The 19,012-nt window shown below is 46.0% G+C and overlaps 2 protein-coding genes across 4 annotated transcripts in view; one reads left to right on the plus strand and one right to left on the minus strand.

Annotated features, from left to right (window-relative positions):
* Positions 1 to 19,012, minus strand: part of LOC115343226 (transcription factor HES-5-like) — a 26,609-nt gene continuing 7,597 nt past the window's right edge. The window contains exons 1-4 of one of the 3 annotated variants that reach the window (XM_030018936.2): positions 2,461 to 7,031; positions 1,622 to 1,689; positions 1,260 to 1,440; positions 1 to 1,131 (exon numbers count right to left, since the gene is read on the minus strand). In XM_030018936.2, coding sequence (XP_029874796.1) covers positions 890 to 1,131; positions 1,260 to 1,440; positions 1,622 to 1,684 — 486 coding nt within the window. In that variant the 5' untranslated portion in view covers positions 1,685 to 1,689; positions 2,461 to 7,031 and the 3' untranslated portion in view covers positions 1 to 889. Of the gene's footprint in view, positions 1,132 to 1,259; positions 1,441 to 1,621; positions 1,690 to 2,266; positions 7,032 to 19,012 lie in introns of those variants that run through there. The other 2 variants (XM_030018935.2, XM_030018938.1) reach the window with 2 other exon arrangements.
* Positions 14,756 to 19,012, plus strand: part of LOC115342985 (transcription factor HES-3-like) — an 11,090-nt gene continuing 6,833 nt past the window's right edge. The window contains exons 1-3 of the mRNA XM_030018324.2: positions 14,756 to 14,875; positions 15,201 to 15,381; positions 15,600 to 15,861. Of these exons, the coding sequence (XP_029874184.1) occupies positions 14,810 to 14,875; positions 15,201 to 15,381; positions 15,600 to 15,861 (509 nt within the window). The 5' untranslated portion in view covers positions 14,756 to 14,809. The remainder of the gene's footprint in view (positions 14,876 to 15,200; positions 15,382 to 15,599; positions 15,862 to 19,012) is intronic.

Below are 19,012 nucleotides of genomic sequence, written 5' to 3' on the forward strand. Positions count from 1 at the left end.
TTGCACACAAATGCATTTTATTGCTCTCTACAAACACAGAGACGCATACATAGTATGCATGTAAGCCATAGGGCTGTCCCAGTAGTGGGAGAAACGCTATCCACCATGAATTAAACCACTCAAAACAGACAAAAATCATTATTATAATGAAAATGCTAGAAAAAGCATAGCTTACACCCAGAATGTATAACATTGACAAATCAAGCCTTTTACCTACTACCTTTTCTTTAACATAAAGCAGTAACATATTCTTTTTCTAAATTGAAAAAAGCAGCAAAACAGTAGAAATATTCCACATAGTTTCCTAGCTTCTGTTCATCCATCACACTTTATATACTAGGACTATGAAAGGGTCATTGGGGAAAAATCCAAAACAAAACAAAAACCATCTTTGATGCTGTAGAAGTTATAAGCAAACAGAGGGAAATTGATTTTAATCAAGTGTGCATGAACCAAAGGGTAGTAAATTTATCCTCCGGAGTGACTGAGCAAACAAGTGCCACTAGTCAAGCCAGAGCAAAGCTGATGGCTCTTACAAGCAATATGAGAGAAATCTCTCCTACAGCAATTCTTGTCCGTCACAACTGTAACATTTACAAAAATACCCTCCTTCATTTTGAAGACATTCACCCCCTGACTGGGCAGCATGCTGTGTTACTGTTAGCAGCAGTACCTACACAGCTTCAATACCACTCAACAGAATGCCTGAACTTTTGCCAAAGGATCCCGTAAAAGTCAAAAGTATGCCATTCCTTTCACACATAAATAAAATACACGGGGAAATAAAATTCCCTACAGGAGAGAGGATCAGAGCTGGACTATCAGATGCAGTCAGATCCTTCCTCTGGACTGTAAAAGGCAGAGGTCCGTGAAGTAAGGACTCCCCCGACTACCAGGGCCTCCAGAGAGTACTGGCATCTTTCGGAGATGCTTGCTTCAGGGTGCTGGGGTTCCCAGGGGAAAAGGAGACCTCCGTAGCAGCTGACTGGCTCTTCTGGAAGTGGCTTAAAAGTTTGGTCTGTGTTTCAGTTCGGACTTTGTGAAGAGAGAGGAAATGGAAAGCTTCTTGCAAACACCTAGAGTAGCCCTCTCTGAAGTCGAACTGAGAGCTTTTATGGAAGGATCCTGCAGCTAGAGAAGGGAAGAAAAGAGGGAGGGGCAAGAAAGAATAGTTTAGAGCAACTGTGCATGGCTAGAGATTCATAAAACTGTCACAGATTTGCAGTAAGCTAGAGACTGAAACAAAATTCAATACTCACTCTTCATCTGCAGCTGGCTCTGCTGCTTCAGGTAGCTGACAGTCATCTCCAGGATGTCGGCTTTCTCCAGCTTGGAGTTGGGCTGGTGTCTCTGAAACTCCTTCTCCAGGAGCAGTTTCAGCTGCTCGATGCTGCTGTTAATCCGGTCACGACGCATTTTCTCCACCACCGGCTTCCTCAGCTGTAAAAAGCAAAGGAAAAGAGACCTATTATTAGAAGGATCTTCTCCCTGCCATTTCACAGGACTGTTTGTTGCCCGTCACCGTTCCTAAACAATGTGGACCAGTTTCTCAGCTGGTGTAAACTGCTACGAGAACAGCTGAGAGCGTGGCTCGGAGCTGCCTTGCTGTTCCCGGACTTACTTTGTTTTTCTCCTTTGGTGTCAGCAGGTTGTCGGGCTCCATGAAAACAGTGCTGGGAGCCATCTGTCCTGAGGAAGGAAGGAAGGAAGGTCTCAGAGTGGAAGTCCGGGAGAAACGTGTTGCTGGAAGCTGCCTCTGCCCGATATTTATACTGTACAACCTCACCGAGAGTCTGTGGGTCTCCGGCTTGGTGGAGTTTCCCACACTCCACAGCCAATCAGGCAGATAGGCAGCACAATAGGAGAAGCATCTATTCTTGCATGCTCCATTGCCAGTGAATGGCCTGGGGATAATGACCTTCTCCCAGATGAGCAGGTGGGGAGTGTGTGGTACGTGAAAGGCTGGGATCAGAATTACGTGTCAGAAGCTGGGAAAGAGCTGGCCTTCAATGGGAAAAGGCTGCTGACTAATGCCGCAGATCAATAGCATTCCAGACGCAGCCTTGGGTTCACATGCGTGGAGGAAGGAGGAGGTCAGCTGCCGACGGCGAGAAGTAAACCACTGCAGGCAGGCTGCTGCGTGGGGCTGCCTTCCTCTCTGGGGACGCACGGAGGCACACGCTTAAGCAGGCACAAGTGCACACGCACACACGAGCAGCTTCTGGCTTTCTGAGATAAAGAGCAGAATTTCTTTAAATCCGCTCACCTTGTTTTCTCTATAAGCCAGAGCCAGTCGTTCTCCCTCAGGTGACTGTGACACCAGTTTTGCCCATGTGAAACAGAAGAAAGCTTTTCCCGTTTGGCTCACTGCAAATAAATACTCTTAATTGTAAGTACACGCAGTTACTGAAAACGTTTTCTGTTTTGATCTTTGTTCTCTTCCCTTGGTATCTTACGCACCTCTTCAGAATACTCTCAAGCCACGTCACAAGCGCTTTATGTTTCCATTTTCAAATACCTTCAAGATAAATCCGTGAGAAGGATCTCAGACTGTTTTGGGATCAGTTCAGTCTCACATGCTGCTTTCTCACTCCCTCCTCAAAACATGTTTTACTCTAATTATTTTCATTTAATCCATGCACAAAGGAAAACGGAGTGCAGGAGAAATTTACATAGCCCATAAACTTATTAGAAATCAAATTCCTGATTCCTCATTATTCTCCACTGGGCCAGTTTCTGCATTGAGATGCACAGTCTTTGCTCAATAGGTGCCTGCAGCTGGAGGAGTTAACGGTCTTGCTATTTGTATTCTATAAACACACAGCCAGAGATTCATATTGGAAAACTTGAACCAGATCCGCCTGCATTTATCCTGCCTTCTGCTGGTGCAAGTACTGCTTTCTTTTACGAGCTCTAACCTCCCACAAACAGCTGAAGAAGGAAATGGCAGCAGAGTGTTTTCTGCATCCTCTGGATGTGCAGCCCGGACGGTGCGGAGCAAGGCTGACAGCAATGTTGCCCTGTTATACTACAAGAAGGGCGAAGCGGGCAGGCAGCAGCATTAATCACACATCTAGAACCACGCGTTCTGGTCCCAGATTTACTCCAAACGTGCTATGATGTCACCTAATCAGTTCAACACACTTCTCTGTGAGCATCAGTATCTCCCTCTATAAGATTCAATACAGGAATAATAATAATAATAATCGGATAAATTACTGTCAAGTAATGTTAGGGCTTATGTTTGGGGATCTCTTGCTGTAGTAAGTAAATACTGTTTGTGTTTACATTAATGTATGTGTATTAGTGTATATATTAATATACTGTTTGTGTTTACATTAATGTATGTGTATATGTATTAGTGTATATATTAATATATATGTGTGTGGTCATGCATGTCTTTTAATGTGAATACACATACACACAGACACACGGACACAGTTCTCTCTCACTCTGCAACTCATTATTCGTAAGACCAGGTAAGGCTTAAATGACCTCTTCCAGGATCTGCTTTTCCATCCCTATTGTACTGCTCTTGAATAGGCTCCCTTCTTTTCGTACAGAGCAGCAGCTGTTGAGCTCTGAGTCTTTTATGTCAAGTTGTGGGAAAGCTTTTGTGACACCATTTCACATGTTCTCCTCAAAGCTTGTGGATTATCTTTGAGCCCATGTAATGCCACCTCTGAAACCAATCTTTCGCTCTCTGCATCCCTCTTGGGGAGATTCTCTGAAACAGAAACTCCTGGGTAGTAACTCACTTCTTGAGCTCGTTAATCAAGCGCATGAAGAAGAAATATGCCAATCCTGTGATCAGCAGGCTCCGCTAGCAGTTTTGCTAGAGACAGTTTCTGTTTTCCAGATTAACTCACTAGTAAGCAGCTATAAAACCAGCAATAATTTCCCCTTCCGGTGCAAGTCACATAAACAGGCGCTCCAGTTTTAGTCCAACAAAGCTGTTTAAAGTGTCAGGTGCCTTCTCTGCAATTACCCACAGTACACAACAAGAAACTAAGCCTGCTTCTCAGGAATCTGTGCATTATTGCATTCCTGCATCGCAGGACTTTTATTTTGGGGGAGGACAAATTAACTTCCCATGATAAAACTGTAGTAGAGCAGATGCGTGACTTGAGTGACTTGGTCTGCCTTCGGCTTTCTTCTGTCACGTTTGCAGGCTCTGGCCGTTTCTGGGATTTTCGCAGTAGTTCTGAAGGTGTGAGGGGGAGAGGTGAGAGCCCAGAGTGGCTCTCGCTGCCTGCGCTGGGGCAGCTGCCTGCAGCCCCTCAGCCGATCCAGATCAGGCTGAAGGCATTGCCACCCCCACGTCTGCCACTGCTGATTCCACCTGGGATTGCTACAGCAGGATTTTACACGTGAACCTCTTACTTATCCACTCAGGACCCAGGGGATTACAAAGTTAACTCCAAGGGAAGAGTCATGCTAGCCTGAACCACCTTACTCTCCTTGGTCTTGCTAGAAATTTTGCTTAATCCGCTATTACAACATCTAGCTCAAGTTAAAAGAGAATGAAAACCTCTATCTCCTTTCTTGCTCCAAGAAAGTAACTTCCATGTACCTTCTTGAAGGAAGGATTTGTATGGATAAAAATGCCCACTTGATTTTTTCCAGGATCACAAGCATCAAGTCCTGTTCCGTGTCTGTTTACTGCGCGCGCTTGAGATGCGATGGACCTTTTTTTCTCCTGCTGTTTAGTAATTACATGGTTAGGCATTGTCGCTGTAACCCAAGCCTTCAGATTTCCTGCCTCGAACTCTGCCACGGGCTCAGTGGAGCACAAGGCTGAGAGCAGGTGAAGGCACACCATGCTCCGTGCCTCACGCCGTCTGGATGTGGCGAGCCCCTTGATGCCTGTACCCTCATTTTATCACCCGCATGCTGCTTTCAGAGCAACGTGAGCTCGGGTCCCTTAGGAAAAAAACATAGTCCAGCAAAGGCAGTACTGGCTTTCCTAGCGGCGATTCCAGAACAGCTCTGCTGCCCCACATGTGGCCAGTCCAAAGCCAAATGGAAAGGAGTAGGAGATAGTTGTGCCAACACTTTACCTGATCGCACTGCGGTAGTGGCTGTGCACTCCACACGGGTCAAGGGCTCAAAATTTCTTCTCCGTGAGGATCCAAACTGAGCCAAAGCCTGATACTGAGCAGGCTGAATGCTAAATGATCTTCTGTGGCCTCGAGAAATTCACTTAACCATAGAGGCTGGAGGCCCCACATATTTAGAACGTGTGTGATAATAAAAATTACAGTGTTCAATGTATTATTGTGAGGTGAATGTAGCAAAATCTCCCCCAGATGGTAAATCCACTGAGGTTCCTACTTCCTCCCCCTGTGTCACACGTGAATTTTAAAGCATCTGAAATAAAAATATATATTTAAAATAGCTTTTTATTTCCTTTTCAGTTTCACAGTCTGTCAGGGGAAAAATTAGCCAATTACTGACCATCTTGGGAGAGTTACTCAAATTAGATGCTCAATTACCCCAAATAGATGCTCTGCTTCTGCTTTGGCTGGAAATCCTGAAGAAAAGTGGTAACAAAAATTCCTCCCTATTATAAAGTTAGCAGAGTCAGTGGACTTTACGCTAAGGATAATGAATTCTGAATTACACACCTTCTACTATGGTTCCAAACATACACCGTATTGCATAGAAAACTTATTAGGGTCCCAAGATACTGGATCTGGATAACACGTTTGAAATACGGCATTAGCAATAGCCTTCCCCCAGAATCTCTGCCAGATGTTAGCTCTTTAGGAAGACTTAAAGACGCTGCTGCTTTCCCAAGTCTTGAGAGATGCTCACTGCTCTCCCATTGCCTCCCTCCTGATACGTGCTGCCCAGATGGCCTTTTGGGAGCAGGGTTTCCCACTGAACACAATGCAGAGGCAAGCACCGTTGCTAATGTGGTTTGTAGTCAGGCACACTTCCTTTGTGGCTGGAATGAATATGGTTAAGAAATGGTGTGGGAAACTCAAAAGTACACAATCTTCCATAGCCTTATGCTAGTAAGTCATTTAGAAAGCTAAAAACGCTTGGGAGCAGGGACAGAGTAATGCTTCTGAATAGAGAACGGGAAAGGCAGCAAAATGTAGGAGACTCAATTAGTGCCGAGCCCTACAGACCATCCTGAGGTGAAAAATAAAATGGGTCCAATCCTAAGGACCTTACCTGGATCCTCACTGAAGTCAGCAGAAACTTTGGACTCCATGAAGAGTGAAGCAGACTGCTAGATTTGGCCTGCAGCTTTCGTACCTCCAGAGCTATTTCCTGATCTCCGGTAAACTGGTGTAAATACAAATTACCTCTACACCTACAGTGGAATTTATCAAAATCCTAATCAGCAAAATTTGAGCCTGAATTTTCACCTACCAAATACCAATACCAGCATCTGGTCTATTGTTCCCCCTTTCTGTCATCCAAGCAACACAGAATAGTTTAGAAGTATTAATGAAGATAAAAGCTTCCCCACAGTATTACTGGTATAAAATCTGATCTAATTTTCTTAAAAGCCGAGCCCAGCTCCTATACATCTATATAAGGGTCATACAAAAGTATCATGCTATCCTCATGGTCCGTAGGAGCCATCTTTTTCCCTCAGCGCTGTGCAGCAAAGAGGCGCAAAAATCCCGTTGCAAAACTACGATGATGGCTGCCTGAACGGGACCTGCACTGGTTGTGTTTCAAAGCTTGGTTTTTCCACGTTTGCTCAAGGAAAGCACACCAGCTGACACGTGGGGCTAGGGAGTCGGTGCCCTGCCGTACCACTACGGGTGATGTGCTGCAATGGTTGCCGTCATATTTGGGCAGGCCAGCCTTTGATAAAAAGAACAGCAAGACAGAGGTACTGAGCGACAAGCGACGCCTGGTAGCAGAGTCTCTTGGTATCTCTCAGTGACTCCATGGGGAGTCCTAGCAAAAAACCATGTTATTCTTCTGGGCAAAGCTGAGCTGAGGCAATGCCTCCCCTACAGCAGAGCATCTCCAAGCTGGCAGGAGGAAATCGGTCCTGTATTTGAAGCCCATATGTAAATTACAGCAAACAGCAATTCAGATTAACATGCCAGGGCAATTAAGGACTGGAGCAGCTTCTCTATGTGTTTGCAACATTTTGCATAAGCTTACGAGCAGCTTGACTAATATCAAGGGTCTGTGTTTCCCAGGACATACTAAACAAATCTGGGGAATTAAAGAGGCGAACAGAACATGTGGCTCAGAAGTCTTCATGTGGGCCAAAACCACGTCTGCCACCTTCGGTGGGACAATTTTCTTTGGCCTTACTGGTGGACGGGCAAGGTTCTGCTCCTGCAGCTCCCTATCCTGTCACGTCCTCCCAGCCCTTGCTCTGCTGCTTGGCAGTCCCTTGTTTGAGTCTGGCGCAATTTCTGTTTGTCTGCATAGCTTCCTTCACTTTTTTCCTTTTACTCGGGGTTTATTTTGCCTTCATGCAGTTTTTATAATCTGATTTTTCATTCTGTCACTCTTTTTCCCTCTGTCTGTCACAGGCAGATGTGGTTTGAGGGCAGGAGTGTCTTACAGACCCGCAGACTGTGTGAGTTTGGAGTTCCTTCCAGTTTCCCACACTGCTCTCCTATTCACTGCATTCAGGCAGAGGATAAAGGAAGTGTGCCATGCTACAAGCTGAATTAGAAATGGTGTTTGACTTCCCTTTGTACTTCACAGAAACCTTGCTCTGGGTAGACCATCTGCATAGCACTCACTGTGGAGAAAACCATTGATCAAGGCCTGTCAGCCCAGCTGGGGGAACTTGGGAAAGTAATTCCTTGTGCCACTTCAGTTCTTTAGGGCTTAACATCTGGCTGGAGGGGGAGGCGACAGTTGATGGTTTAACAGTCTTGCTTCCTTTCAAGTTTGGGATGCTGTTTTGATCCCTGATAAGCCTTTCTGAAATCCTGATTTTAATAACATGGAAAGCATCCAGAAGACCAGGAATAATGCACTGGCTTTGCATTTTCAAAGTGCTTTACAAATACCAGCTAATGAATTCTCAGCAACCTCCTCTGTGAGATAAGGATGTATTAATAGCAATGTTTTACAAAGGAAGAAAAATGAGGCACGCAGGAGAAAACCAAAATTTCAATATTTCAAATAACCTACTGGTTGCAGTGCTTCTATTGCCAAGTGGCTATTTGAGACATCTGGTTTACAAAGATGCTCAGCGCCCACTTTTGTTTTAATTAGCTTTGGCATCTCTGAAAAGCTGCCAACTCCCTAGCTTGTGGGAGAATTTGGATTACCGGCCTGGACCACACTCGCAGTCATGCACCACCAAGATAAGCAGATGCAAAAGTTCTCCTTTGTACTCAAGTTCAGTAGCAGTTTTTGAAAATGTTATTTATAAGCCCATAAAATGGCTGAAAAGGAAGATGCACTTAAATCCTTGATCAGGAAATACTTAATGATCTATTCGACAGAAAATAACTTGATCTCTCTAGAAAGTAAACTAAGTTTTAATTTGTTTATTCATGCTCCTGAAGACCTACCAAAACCTCAGTCCTAAGCTGCAGCTGTCCTTAGTCCTTGTGCAGATCTGTCTGTCAGCACCATTTAATTTCAATCAGCTGCCTCCCAGCGGTTACGGTTATTCTGGGCTTGGAGCTCCCTGGAGGAGAGGGTGCCGTGTGCCCTGAATTACACGAACTCTCTGAGTTTATAAGGGAATTTCAGGCCCCGGACACTTGGCCTGGATAAAACCAGTGACTCAGAAATGAGGAAGGGGCCATTCTGCTTTAGCTACAGTGTTGTGGTAGCGTGCATACCAGATCCCCAGTACCTAGTGCTGCAGATGATCGTAGGGCACGGTTTATACTACCAGCTACACTGGAGATGTTCTGGGAGTCCTGGTCCTATTCTTAACCCTCTCTAGACCGTTTTCTTTAGAGTCTGGTTCTGTTTCTTGCACTAAATTCCCCTGATCCTGACATCTGACAACATGTGGCGTGGTGATGAGGGCACCCAAACTCTGCCTTGCAAGGACCAGAACTAGACTATCTAGCTTTTGAAAAATGGTTCTTGCCTGCAAAGCAGGTGCCCGCTTTTCTCAGACATGATCTCTTCATTCTACTGCCGGCTGAACGTGGCACAGATGTTGTTCAGTCCTCCAAAATCCACCTGCCTGGCAGGGTGGGACCTGACACTGAGCCCCAAGACACCTTCACCAGACACGCGTCCGTTGTGCTCCACAGTGTGGTGACTGACAGCCGCCAAGCATGAGAAAGTGGATTCCGGTAGGATCTTACATCCCAAAACTCAGGCTGAGCTCAAGGGAAGGGGAGAAATTCACTGGGGCATAAGGGAGAACCAGCTTCGCGTTACAAACTTGTTCCCAAGGTAGGGAGCAATCGGATGAGGCTCAGGGGACACCAGGGAAGCCTGTGACTGTTATCTCCCCTCTCCATCGCTGCCCTAGCTAGAGCTGAGTGATTAAATATCTGACAGATGCAGATAGGATTAATTGCTGCTCTTATAAGGGGAGAGGTGACTGCCCTCCTATCTGGCACGAACACACCATTCCCATCTTGGCAATGACAGCAAGTGGTTGTTGGGGCCAGACCTCAGGAACCACACTCCCAATTCTCAACCTGCTCCTCTGAAATATTCTCTCTGCAGGATACCTTCTCCTTGCCAAAACGCTTGGCAGCACTATTTGGTAAGTCTTGTGATTTTTATCGTGAGACTCATAATACTTATGGCCTTCAGTAAGACTTCACATCCAAGCCTCATGATTATATGAAGAGAGAAAATTAATGATATTGATCCAAACAAAGTCCAAATGCTCAATAATAAAAAACTAAGTAAAAACAAAACTCCCAAACTTTTATTTTTATTAGAAACATCAAAATGTTTTTGTTAAATCCCTATGACTTTCAGCCGATTTCTTGGCTTCTTGAAGCCAAAATTTTGACATTTGAAACGTTGGCAGTAATGCCAGATCCTCAGAGATGCTGAGCCCGTTGTAAGAACTGAATGCCACCGTCTTCCAAAAAACCCCACCCAAAACAATGAAGGAGGCGCATGAGCTCAGCAGCTTCTGTGTTTGCTCCCTCCACCCCACTGTTAGTGACAGGCTGTTCTCCTTCCTTGGCCAGAGCTGAGTAAGTGACAGACTGCGTGATAGGGTCTGCGTATTTCAGAGGACTTTTGGGGAGCGTGTGCTCCCACTGAAGTCAGCAGAATCTGGGGTGCTGTAGAGCAAAACTCAAAAACGTCTGGTAGCACGTGTGAGAGAACTGCCAGGTCTCAGCCCTGTTGCCGAGATGGGGAACGGTCACGTTACCAGGATAATAACTAACCCAGCACTGGCTGGTGTAACTATAGAGCAAGGCGTAGCCGAGTCCCCTGGTAAAAGCAGAAGGATAGGATATATTCTGTGGTTGGTTTATATGGGGTTTTGAAGGAGGAGGGTGGTAAACACATAACATGGTGGCTCCTGCAAAGCCTGCTCCCAGGGCAATGTGTTCCTTTGAGACATAATTGATTCCTGCCATCAGGCACCAGCCTGCTCTCCCTCAGGGTCAGCGCTTTCCCACATCCAACTCCATTATCCCACAGACCATGCCTTTTGTACAACACACTCCAGCTATTCATGTGCAAAGCAGCTGTAATCCCCAGACCTTTCAGAGTCAATATACCAGGAAATAATAAATCCCTCTTGTGCACTCTTGAATATGCTGAGAGGTGACTTGTGGGAATTTCAGCTGGGCAGAAAAATAATAAATTCTCCTTAATTTTTAATTATTTGTAATACTCGCTGTAGAAAGACTATGTCGTTGGTGCATGACTACTTCAGGGTCACCCACACAAGCAGCTATAGAAATTGCTTTTGCCTGTAACAACCCTGAAAATGCAGATCCAATTGTCTCATATGTTTCTTAATGATCAAAGTCCACTCTCCTTCACTTATGCACCTGGGAATGGCAGTATATTAAGCATTCTGGATCTAAAGAAAAACTAATTAAAAAAGGTTAAACCTGTGAAGAATGTACTTTACACTAATAAAAGACCCCTTTTTGCCAGGGTTCTAATGTCTAAAGGAGGCAAGATAATGCCATGCTAATGACATTTAATGGAATACTTTATACAATAGGTCTAATAACAACATAACCTTTTCCCCTGAAAGAGGCAGATTTCACTACCCCTCCACTCCGTTTGTTCACACAGCAGAATTATGCTTGGCTTGTGAGAGCGGAAGAAGCCAATCCTGAGTAGCAAGTTTTACAGGATAATTTCTTTATATATTGCCTCCCATGGCAAACAATTTTTAAACTATTTACCGTGTAGAATGTAGTATCACTGAAACACCCTGAGCAGAACACGGTGGGCAGGGTTAGCTGCACCTGTGGGGCTGGGAGAAGGGATCTTCATCTGTGACACCAAAGGAAGCAGTGGCTCGCAAGTTAAAAACTGTCAGAGGATCATCAGGGTTCACCTCAGATAGGTGGTACCCTGTCTTTTGAAACCTTATCCAAGAAACCTCCACGGAGCAAGTCATAAGAGTATGAGGATGATGAAGGGATGTGGTGATACTGCAGGGACTTGTGGTGCTAAAATCTAGGAATCTTAAACATTAGGACATGTCCAGCCGGCAACAGTAAGGTATGAGCGTGGCACAACATACAGACCCAATAGTTTCATCAAGCATTCAAAGGTAATAATTTCCACACAGATGTGTCAGCACAGGTCGACTTGGGACCCCGGCAGGCGTCCTCATTGCTACTGTCTTCCTCAGCGATGCTGCCACTAGCGCATCACCTGTGAAAGTGAGATCAGAGCTAGCCAGGCCCTAAAACACATTTTACCTGTGTCAATAAGCCTTTCCAGCAATGCTAACCACGGGCTGGCCTGAGGAAGAGACAAAAGCCGACTAGAGATCAGCCTGTACACAGGCCAGACCCTGCAGGGCCCTGCTCTCCAGGCAGCTGGGATGGCAGAGGGGTGTCCCAGGGAAAAAGCATCTCTGCCAGGCTCCCAACAGATGGGGAGAAAAGAAATTCCTCTGCAAGACAACGAGAAGCAGCCACCCTTAGCACTCCCACTGCAGAGGAGCACTGCTCCTTCTCCGCTTCGTTCTCACAGGTGTTCATCCGTATCCTCAAGCGCTGCCAGAAAAGCACGAGGGCCGCTTCAGCCCTGTCCCTAACCCCCGCCACAGACACGGGCTCAGCTCCCGATTCCGAGAGGGCTCTGCCAAAGGGTTTAGCAGCACCGCTCCCATTTCCCAGAAGAGCAAACTGAGGCACGGTGAAGCAAACCAGCCGTCCCCCGGGACAGCCAGTGCTGCAGCTGAGCTCGGTATTCCTGCCGGCCACCCCTGCGTGTGAACCAGTGTTTCAGCCCCCTTGCCCCATGTTGCCCCTTTCTCTTGGTAAACAGAGACCTCTGAGAAACCCCTGCCTGCATGGCGAAACATGCGCTTTTCAGCCTTACTCGGTGAAAAAGCCATGTGAGTTCATCGTGCCTTGACAGAAGCGCAGGCTCCACAAAGGAGTTATTAGCACCAGGCTGTGTGGGTTCGAATTTCTCTGCGTTTCCCATAATTTTCCCCTATTGATAACATTTCTTGTTGGGACAATAGAAGTGTGCCTTGCAACTACTCGCGACATTAGTGACGGTGCTTGAGCCTGAATGATTTAAAGGGACAGAATCCAACTCCCAAAAGACCATCTGGCTATCAGTTATAATACAGCAATAAAGGTCAGGGCTGCTTCTCAGGAGTTGGGAAAAAGATGTTTTTTGACACTGAAGAGTCTCTTCAACCCGCTTGGTACATGCCTACCTGTCGGCTCCTAGCTTCAAGGCCTGCCACCATTGCTCCCTTGCTAGGAAAGGGATAACACAGGACACCAGCTCCTGGAGGAAGGCCAGCCAAAGAACACAGGAAAAAGGCCAACACCTTATTATAGCTGGCAAAAGCTAGGGCATGGTTTCTGAGCTGTATCTTATTTTGTATCGCAATCCTTTGACTGCTTCAAAGCGTTCATGAGATGTCTTGTCTCCTGGCTTTCCCACAACGCAGGGAATAAAGGGCTCCAAGGACAACATCTGCCCTTCACAAAGAGCTAAGCCCATTCAGGCCCATACAATGAAAACCACGAAGCTGGCTATTTCAGTGACGCCTCCCTCCTTCCTGTCAACTGCCCATTAAACTCAGGCTTCACTTCAGGATTTCCAAGTAAGAAATTGTCTTTGGCTTTCTTACCTCACTGCACACTTCCCTCCACCATTTCCATTTCCAGATTCTCAGCCACGCTCACCGTGCACGAGCGGTGCACTGGCAGAAGACGAGGACACAGATGAGGGTCTGCCTAGGGCACTACAGGCTAGACCCTCAGATGGCAGGATGCAGCACAGCTTTTCTCAGGTAGGTTCTGGGTTATTTTCGGTGCTGCCTCAGGGACTGCATCCAGGCAAAGATTTTTTCTCGTAAGACAAAATCAGAACTGACCTAAAGTGTCCACGCAACTTCATTCTTTTTCTTGCCTGTACCATAAAAGAAATAACGTTTGCTTAATTTTTACCGAAATTTTCATGCAAACACGATCAAGCAGCACTATCCCCATTTTCCAGATAGGAAAACGGAGCGGGGATGACACGCTAAAGGTTACACAGGGAGGCAATTACGTGGCCTCTGAGATCTCACGTTGGGCAAACTGCGGCAGGTACAGTCTGCCGCGGGGCAGTGTGATGCTCCTTGGTCAGATGAGAACAGAGCGCACCAGAAATCTCGGGCAAGAAGCAGAACTGACCTCCTTGGTGAGGTCCGAAGATGGGCCTCGGCCACTAAATCCCATTCACAACCTGCCTCTGACTTCCCAAGGCCTAGGGCTTCTGGTTTGAATCTGATGCTACTCTTCCGCCCATCTCAACCATCATTCTTGTAAACATCTGTACGAAAGAGAGAGAGTAGAAAAGGTAAAAGAAAGAGCTACAGGGGTGATGAGGCACGGGCCCAGTTCTGTGAGGAGGTGTGTGGCTGTCCTTAATGACGGCAATGGGAACACTGGTGCAACGGGCTCACAGAGCCTGGGGCGTTAAGGGCAAGAGAGAAACAGAGGTTACTATTCCCATTTGCTTCCCATTCCCGCTTTATTCACCCTGTCCATCCAACATCCCGCCATCCTGACTGTCGATTCTCCACAGCATTTAGAAACGTCATGCAAACAAACCTGTCGTTTCCCACCGGTAACGCTTTGGCTCACCCATTAAAAGTGTAATGACTGTACGGACAAGCGCAAATACACCCACACTCTGGCCAACGGCACCTCGGAGGCTGGCTGTAAAGTGCCCTCTCTAGAAAGAGCAGAGAGATGTCCTTGGTGCTGTTGATTTTAACCCCAACAGTGCTCCCCTTCTTCTTTTCCCGCCTTCCCCCAAAAGCGTGCCTCCTCCATGCCACAAATGTGACGGGCACAGGCAGGGACTCAGGAATGCAATTGATCCCAGACAACCAGCTGGAGGGTCAGTGTTTTCCCAGATCCCTGGGCAGCCCCGAAGAGCCACGCTGCACACTCCACCAGTCGGCGTGGGCAGAAGGTTATTCTCTCCAGGGCATTTGCAATCAATGTACCATGCACTAATAGATGCTTCCTCTATTGTTCAGCTGTGTGCCTGGATTGGCCGGATGGCTGTGGGAAACACCAGCAATCCCCAGACTCACATATCTGCCGAAGCTCCCCGATGTATAAATAGAGGCAGTCGGTAACTGCCAAAGCATAGCCTCACGCTCAGCGCAGCAGCCCGACGTGGGGGTCTCTGCCCAGGACTGAGAGCGCTAAGAATGGCTCCCAGTAACACTCTCATGATCCACATGGAGGAGAAACTGCTGCCAAAAGAAAAGAATAAAGTAAGTAGAGCCCTTGACAGGATTGGAGAGGCTGGCCTGCGCTCTATGCAGTGGGCTGCCACTATCAAATAAATACTACGTGGGGAAAAAAAGATGAGATAAGGAGGGAGAAAATGGTCTGGGGGAAGGCAAATAGGTTAAAGAGAGATAAAGGAGACTATGCAGGTTTTTAAAAATGAAACTGAGCGGGGAACAGGTAGGCAGCATCGCAAAGCTGTCCTACCAAAAGAAAGCATCTTTGAACATGCGTCTACCAGGGCATCAGAAGGGGAAATTAGGTCAGGTTTCAGAAAATCCTTAACAATCTGCTGCATCTCTCTTACAGCTGAGGAAGCCAGTGGTGGAGAAAATGCGTCGTGACCGGATTAACAGCAGCATCGAGCAGCTGAAACTGCTCCTGGAGAAGGAGTTTCAGAGACACCAGCCCAACTCCAAGCTGGAGAAAGCCGACATCCTGGAAGTGGCTGTCAGCTACCTGAAGCAGCAGAGCCAGCTGCAGGACCAAGGTGAGTGCAGAACATGTATTGCACACCGCTTAAGGTCTGCTCCTCCCAAATAGCCCTGGCCCCTGAAGCACGCAAGGGTATAACACACCGGGTCTCGTCACAGGAGCGAGGCTCGTGAGCGCAGGCTCTTGAAAGAAACTTAATGTATGAATCACCACTGTCCCACGTTTTAGTCATGATCTTAACCCACTGCATTTGCGTCTTTCATTCTTTTCTAGCATTCATTCACAAGAATCTAGAGCAGGACTTTAACAGTGGCTACCTGCGATGCCTCAAGGAAGCTATGCATTTTCTGTCCTACTATGAACCCAAGAAGGAAACTCAGGTGCAGCTAATCAAGCATTTCTGCAAAGCTCAGATGGGTGCAGATGTCACGTACTCTCCTGCTCTGCGTAGTTCACCCCTGTCACCCTGCCTGTTTGCCAGAAAGCAACCTGCCCAGAAGACTGTGGCTGCTGCTCCTACCATCTGGAGACCGTGGTAGACCTGCTGAGCTTTGCTTTATTCCTGTGTTTTGCTACAAAGACTAGAGGGACCTGTGATTTAATAGTTCCTCTTTAAAGTAGGAAACATTGCTTTCCAAAGGTGGGGGGGGGTGGTGGTTATTGTTTTTCTGTCACAAGAAATGCGGGTCACTGAGTAGTTTCCCTTCATAGTGAAGGACCGTGTTTGTATCTTGCAGCAGATTTGCTGCTTTTATTGGTGGCTCCTAGCCAAAGAGAGGACCAAGTTCTGTGGTGATTTAGAAAGCCAAATGCCTTTCAGTTTCCATCACACTTTTGCTTGGCAAGGCTGTTGAGTCTGTGGCTGTCAGTGGAAATCTTTCTGCTAACTCCCTGGGTCATGGGTTCAAGTGCTCCATTGTCTCTAGATAATATATTGACCTTCCTAAAGAAGAGCACTTTGAAGAATGTTTCTTGTATCATAAGGAGAGTATTGAGCCTTTACCTTTTGAGTGAAAGATGTTATTAAGAAATGCTGATTCTTCTGAAGTTCCTATGCTATTTTTAGTATACCTTCTTACAGAAAGTTATGATGAGAACAGATAGCTCTAGGGAAAATTCTCTTAATGTCAGTATGTGCTGCTCTCAGTTGAGGGATAACTGATGCCTTTTGTAAAGGAAATGCCTGTGATATACCTTAAGGAAAAGGGGGAGGAAGGGAGGCAATGAGTACTTTATAATCATTCACTGAACATGCTAAAGAGCTTAAAAAGCTTTTATAAAGTTGTGATGTATTCATCCTGTGTGATGTTCAACTTTGGTGTCTTCACTGTACAATACAATAAAAATGGTTTTAGTCATTAATCCTTTGGTCTGAAATGATTAAAATGGCTAATACTCCTGGACTAAGCGATGCATGTAGACTCCTTCTGCAGCGGGCAAGCTACCAGATGTCATATTTCTGAGCCCTTCATTCCAGTTCATAGTTTATATTTGTGAAATTCATTCGGCAGAACAGGATTTCAGATCCTGCAAAGAAGGAAGCAACCTCTGGCAAACTTGTCAAAAATTAAATCGGAGGTGAAATTGAAGTGAGACACTGAGAGGTGTAGACCTAGATACTTAATAGCAACCTATTCAGGCTTCAACAAATCACTAATTTCACAGTCACTTTATTTCCCCTCATTCCCCATTAATTTGCCCACCAACTTGCATTCAGTCTTACGCTTTCTGTCCATTTAGGAGGTAGCAGCATGCAAAACCCCTAATAACTTCCAAAGAGCTTGGCACCTGACTCTGCTTGGGGATCTTACCCTCCTTCTTGAAAATACCCACAATGGGGTGAACTAGTTTTTGTTGTCTTTTAATTTTAGCACCTCCCATTACCTAAACACAAATTCTGTTAGGCAATAACAGAATTGCTTTCTTTACTGAAGTGAAATATGCCCATATATGGCTAAAAGTATACATAATTTGATAGCAAACAGAGATTGAAAAAGCATTTCCTCTCCTAATTATTTCCTCATAATCTTCTTTTCTTCAAACATTTTATTCTCTTTCTCTGACATCCACCTAAGGTTCCAAACATGCCATGAGGAGGGCCTGTGCGTCCGAGTTAAGAAACTGCCACACTCCACCAGGCTTTTGAGTTTTTTTTCTATCCAGCCTGTTGTAGAGATGGTCTCTCTGCCAAGTATATTTTAAATGATCCTCCCTTCATTTTTGCACCCCACCTCAATGCAGAAAACAAATCTAGCGTATCCTCTTACACAGAGGCTTACAACAGCCTGCCTACCTGGCGTGCACCAGCTGAGTGACCCAAACCGAGCAGCCGGGCTTCCCGTGAGTTGCAGAGAGAGGCACTGCAGCATCCGTGGGCAGCCTCAGCTCGAGCCCCGTTAGACTCTTCTGCAATTCTCTATGTACAGGCCGTGTGATTCCCGTCTCCTGAGGATTAAGTCAGCTGCCCTCTGGGGATGTGAGGAAGACTAGTACCCATTATAAAGGATGTGCTTGTCCTTCTCCCACACAGCTACGCAGAGGGGATGGATGAGGTGAACGAGCAAAAAGGGATTCAGAAGGTATTTGGGGAAGCAGGAAGAAAAGCACGAGAAGGGGATCCTAAAGTCACCCTTGAGCACCTTAAATACCAACAGCCTCTCTAAAACACAGCACCCTCCCCAATAACATTCACTCACTTTTCCTTAGAAGAGTTCCCATTCATTGCTCGGTGAGGACCATTCACCTTTTATTTTCCCTTCTCTTCAAAGCAAAATAAATCTGCACAAATAATCAGTTCACAAAACTATTATCTAACCGCAGTAACACACTTTTTTGGATACATGACAGGGAACCTACTCATTCTTCCAGAGATACATTAACATCATGAAACACCATTGGTCAGCAATTTCAACTCTCCTCAGATTCCCTGGGAGAGATGCCCTTGAAAAGCTTCATTTCTAGCGTATGCTTTTTTCCTTAAGCAAAAGGAAACCTAGAATATCTCATCTTATCCAACGGCTGCTTAGTTAAGCACTAAGCAAACTCAGATCTGCTAAGCTGACAAGATCAAACCACATTCAAACACTGCTAGCTGTACCTGGCCAGTCCTCGCTTGATTTGTGATGAAAGCCTCTGTTATATGTACGGAAAGGACCAAAAAGCCAGCTAGCCAGGTCAAGAACACGTTGCTCTACCTCATTACGGTTGCATGGATCATTTTGGTTATCATTTTACCCTGAACGCATCAGCTGGTTGAGTGCTCTTCATCTGTCTGCCAGTGCAATACAAGGTGGGGTTTTGGTACAGTTCTGCCATTCATCAGGGGCTGATACCAATGCTGCAGAGAGATCTGTTCTTCCTAATGAACTACTAAAAAATTCAGAAGAGATATTTTTAGATTTTGTGGTTGCTTAGCGATCTTGAAAAAGTCACTTCACTGCTGTGCTCAACTTGTCTTTGTCAATTAGTACAGGCTTCTGAATCTCAGCAAAATTCAAGCTGTTCATCCACGCCTGTGCATTTTTTAATCAAACCTAATTAAGGCAGTTTGCGATAGGAAGTTTGGGGGAGTTCAGGCTCAGCTGAAATGCAGCATGCCCCAAAGCACACCGCAACCTGACTATGCACCACAGGGACTGGGAATAGAGTCACCCATGGCATGGAGAAGTCTGCTGCTATTATGTGGA

The sequence above is a fragment of the Aquila chrysaetos genome, chromosome 6, assembly GCF_900496995.4.
Source record: "Aquila chrysaetos chrysaetos chromosome 6, bAquChr1.4, whole genome shotgun sequence".
Classification (NCBI taxonomy): Eukaryota; Metazoa; Chordata; class Aves; order Accipitriformes; family Accipitridae; genus Aquila; species Aquila chrysaetos.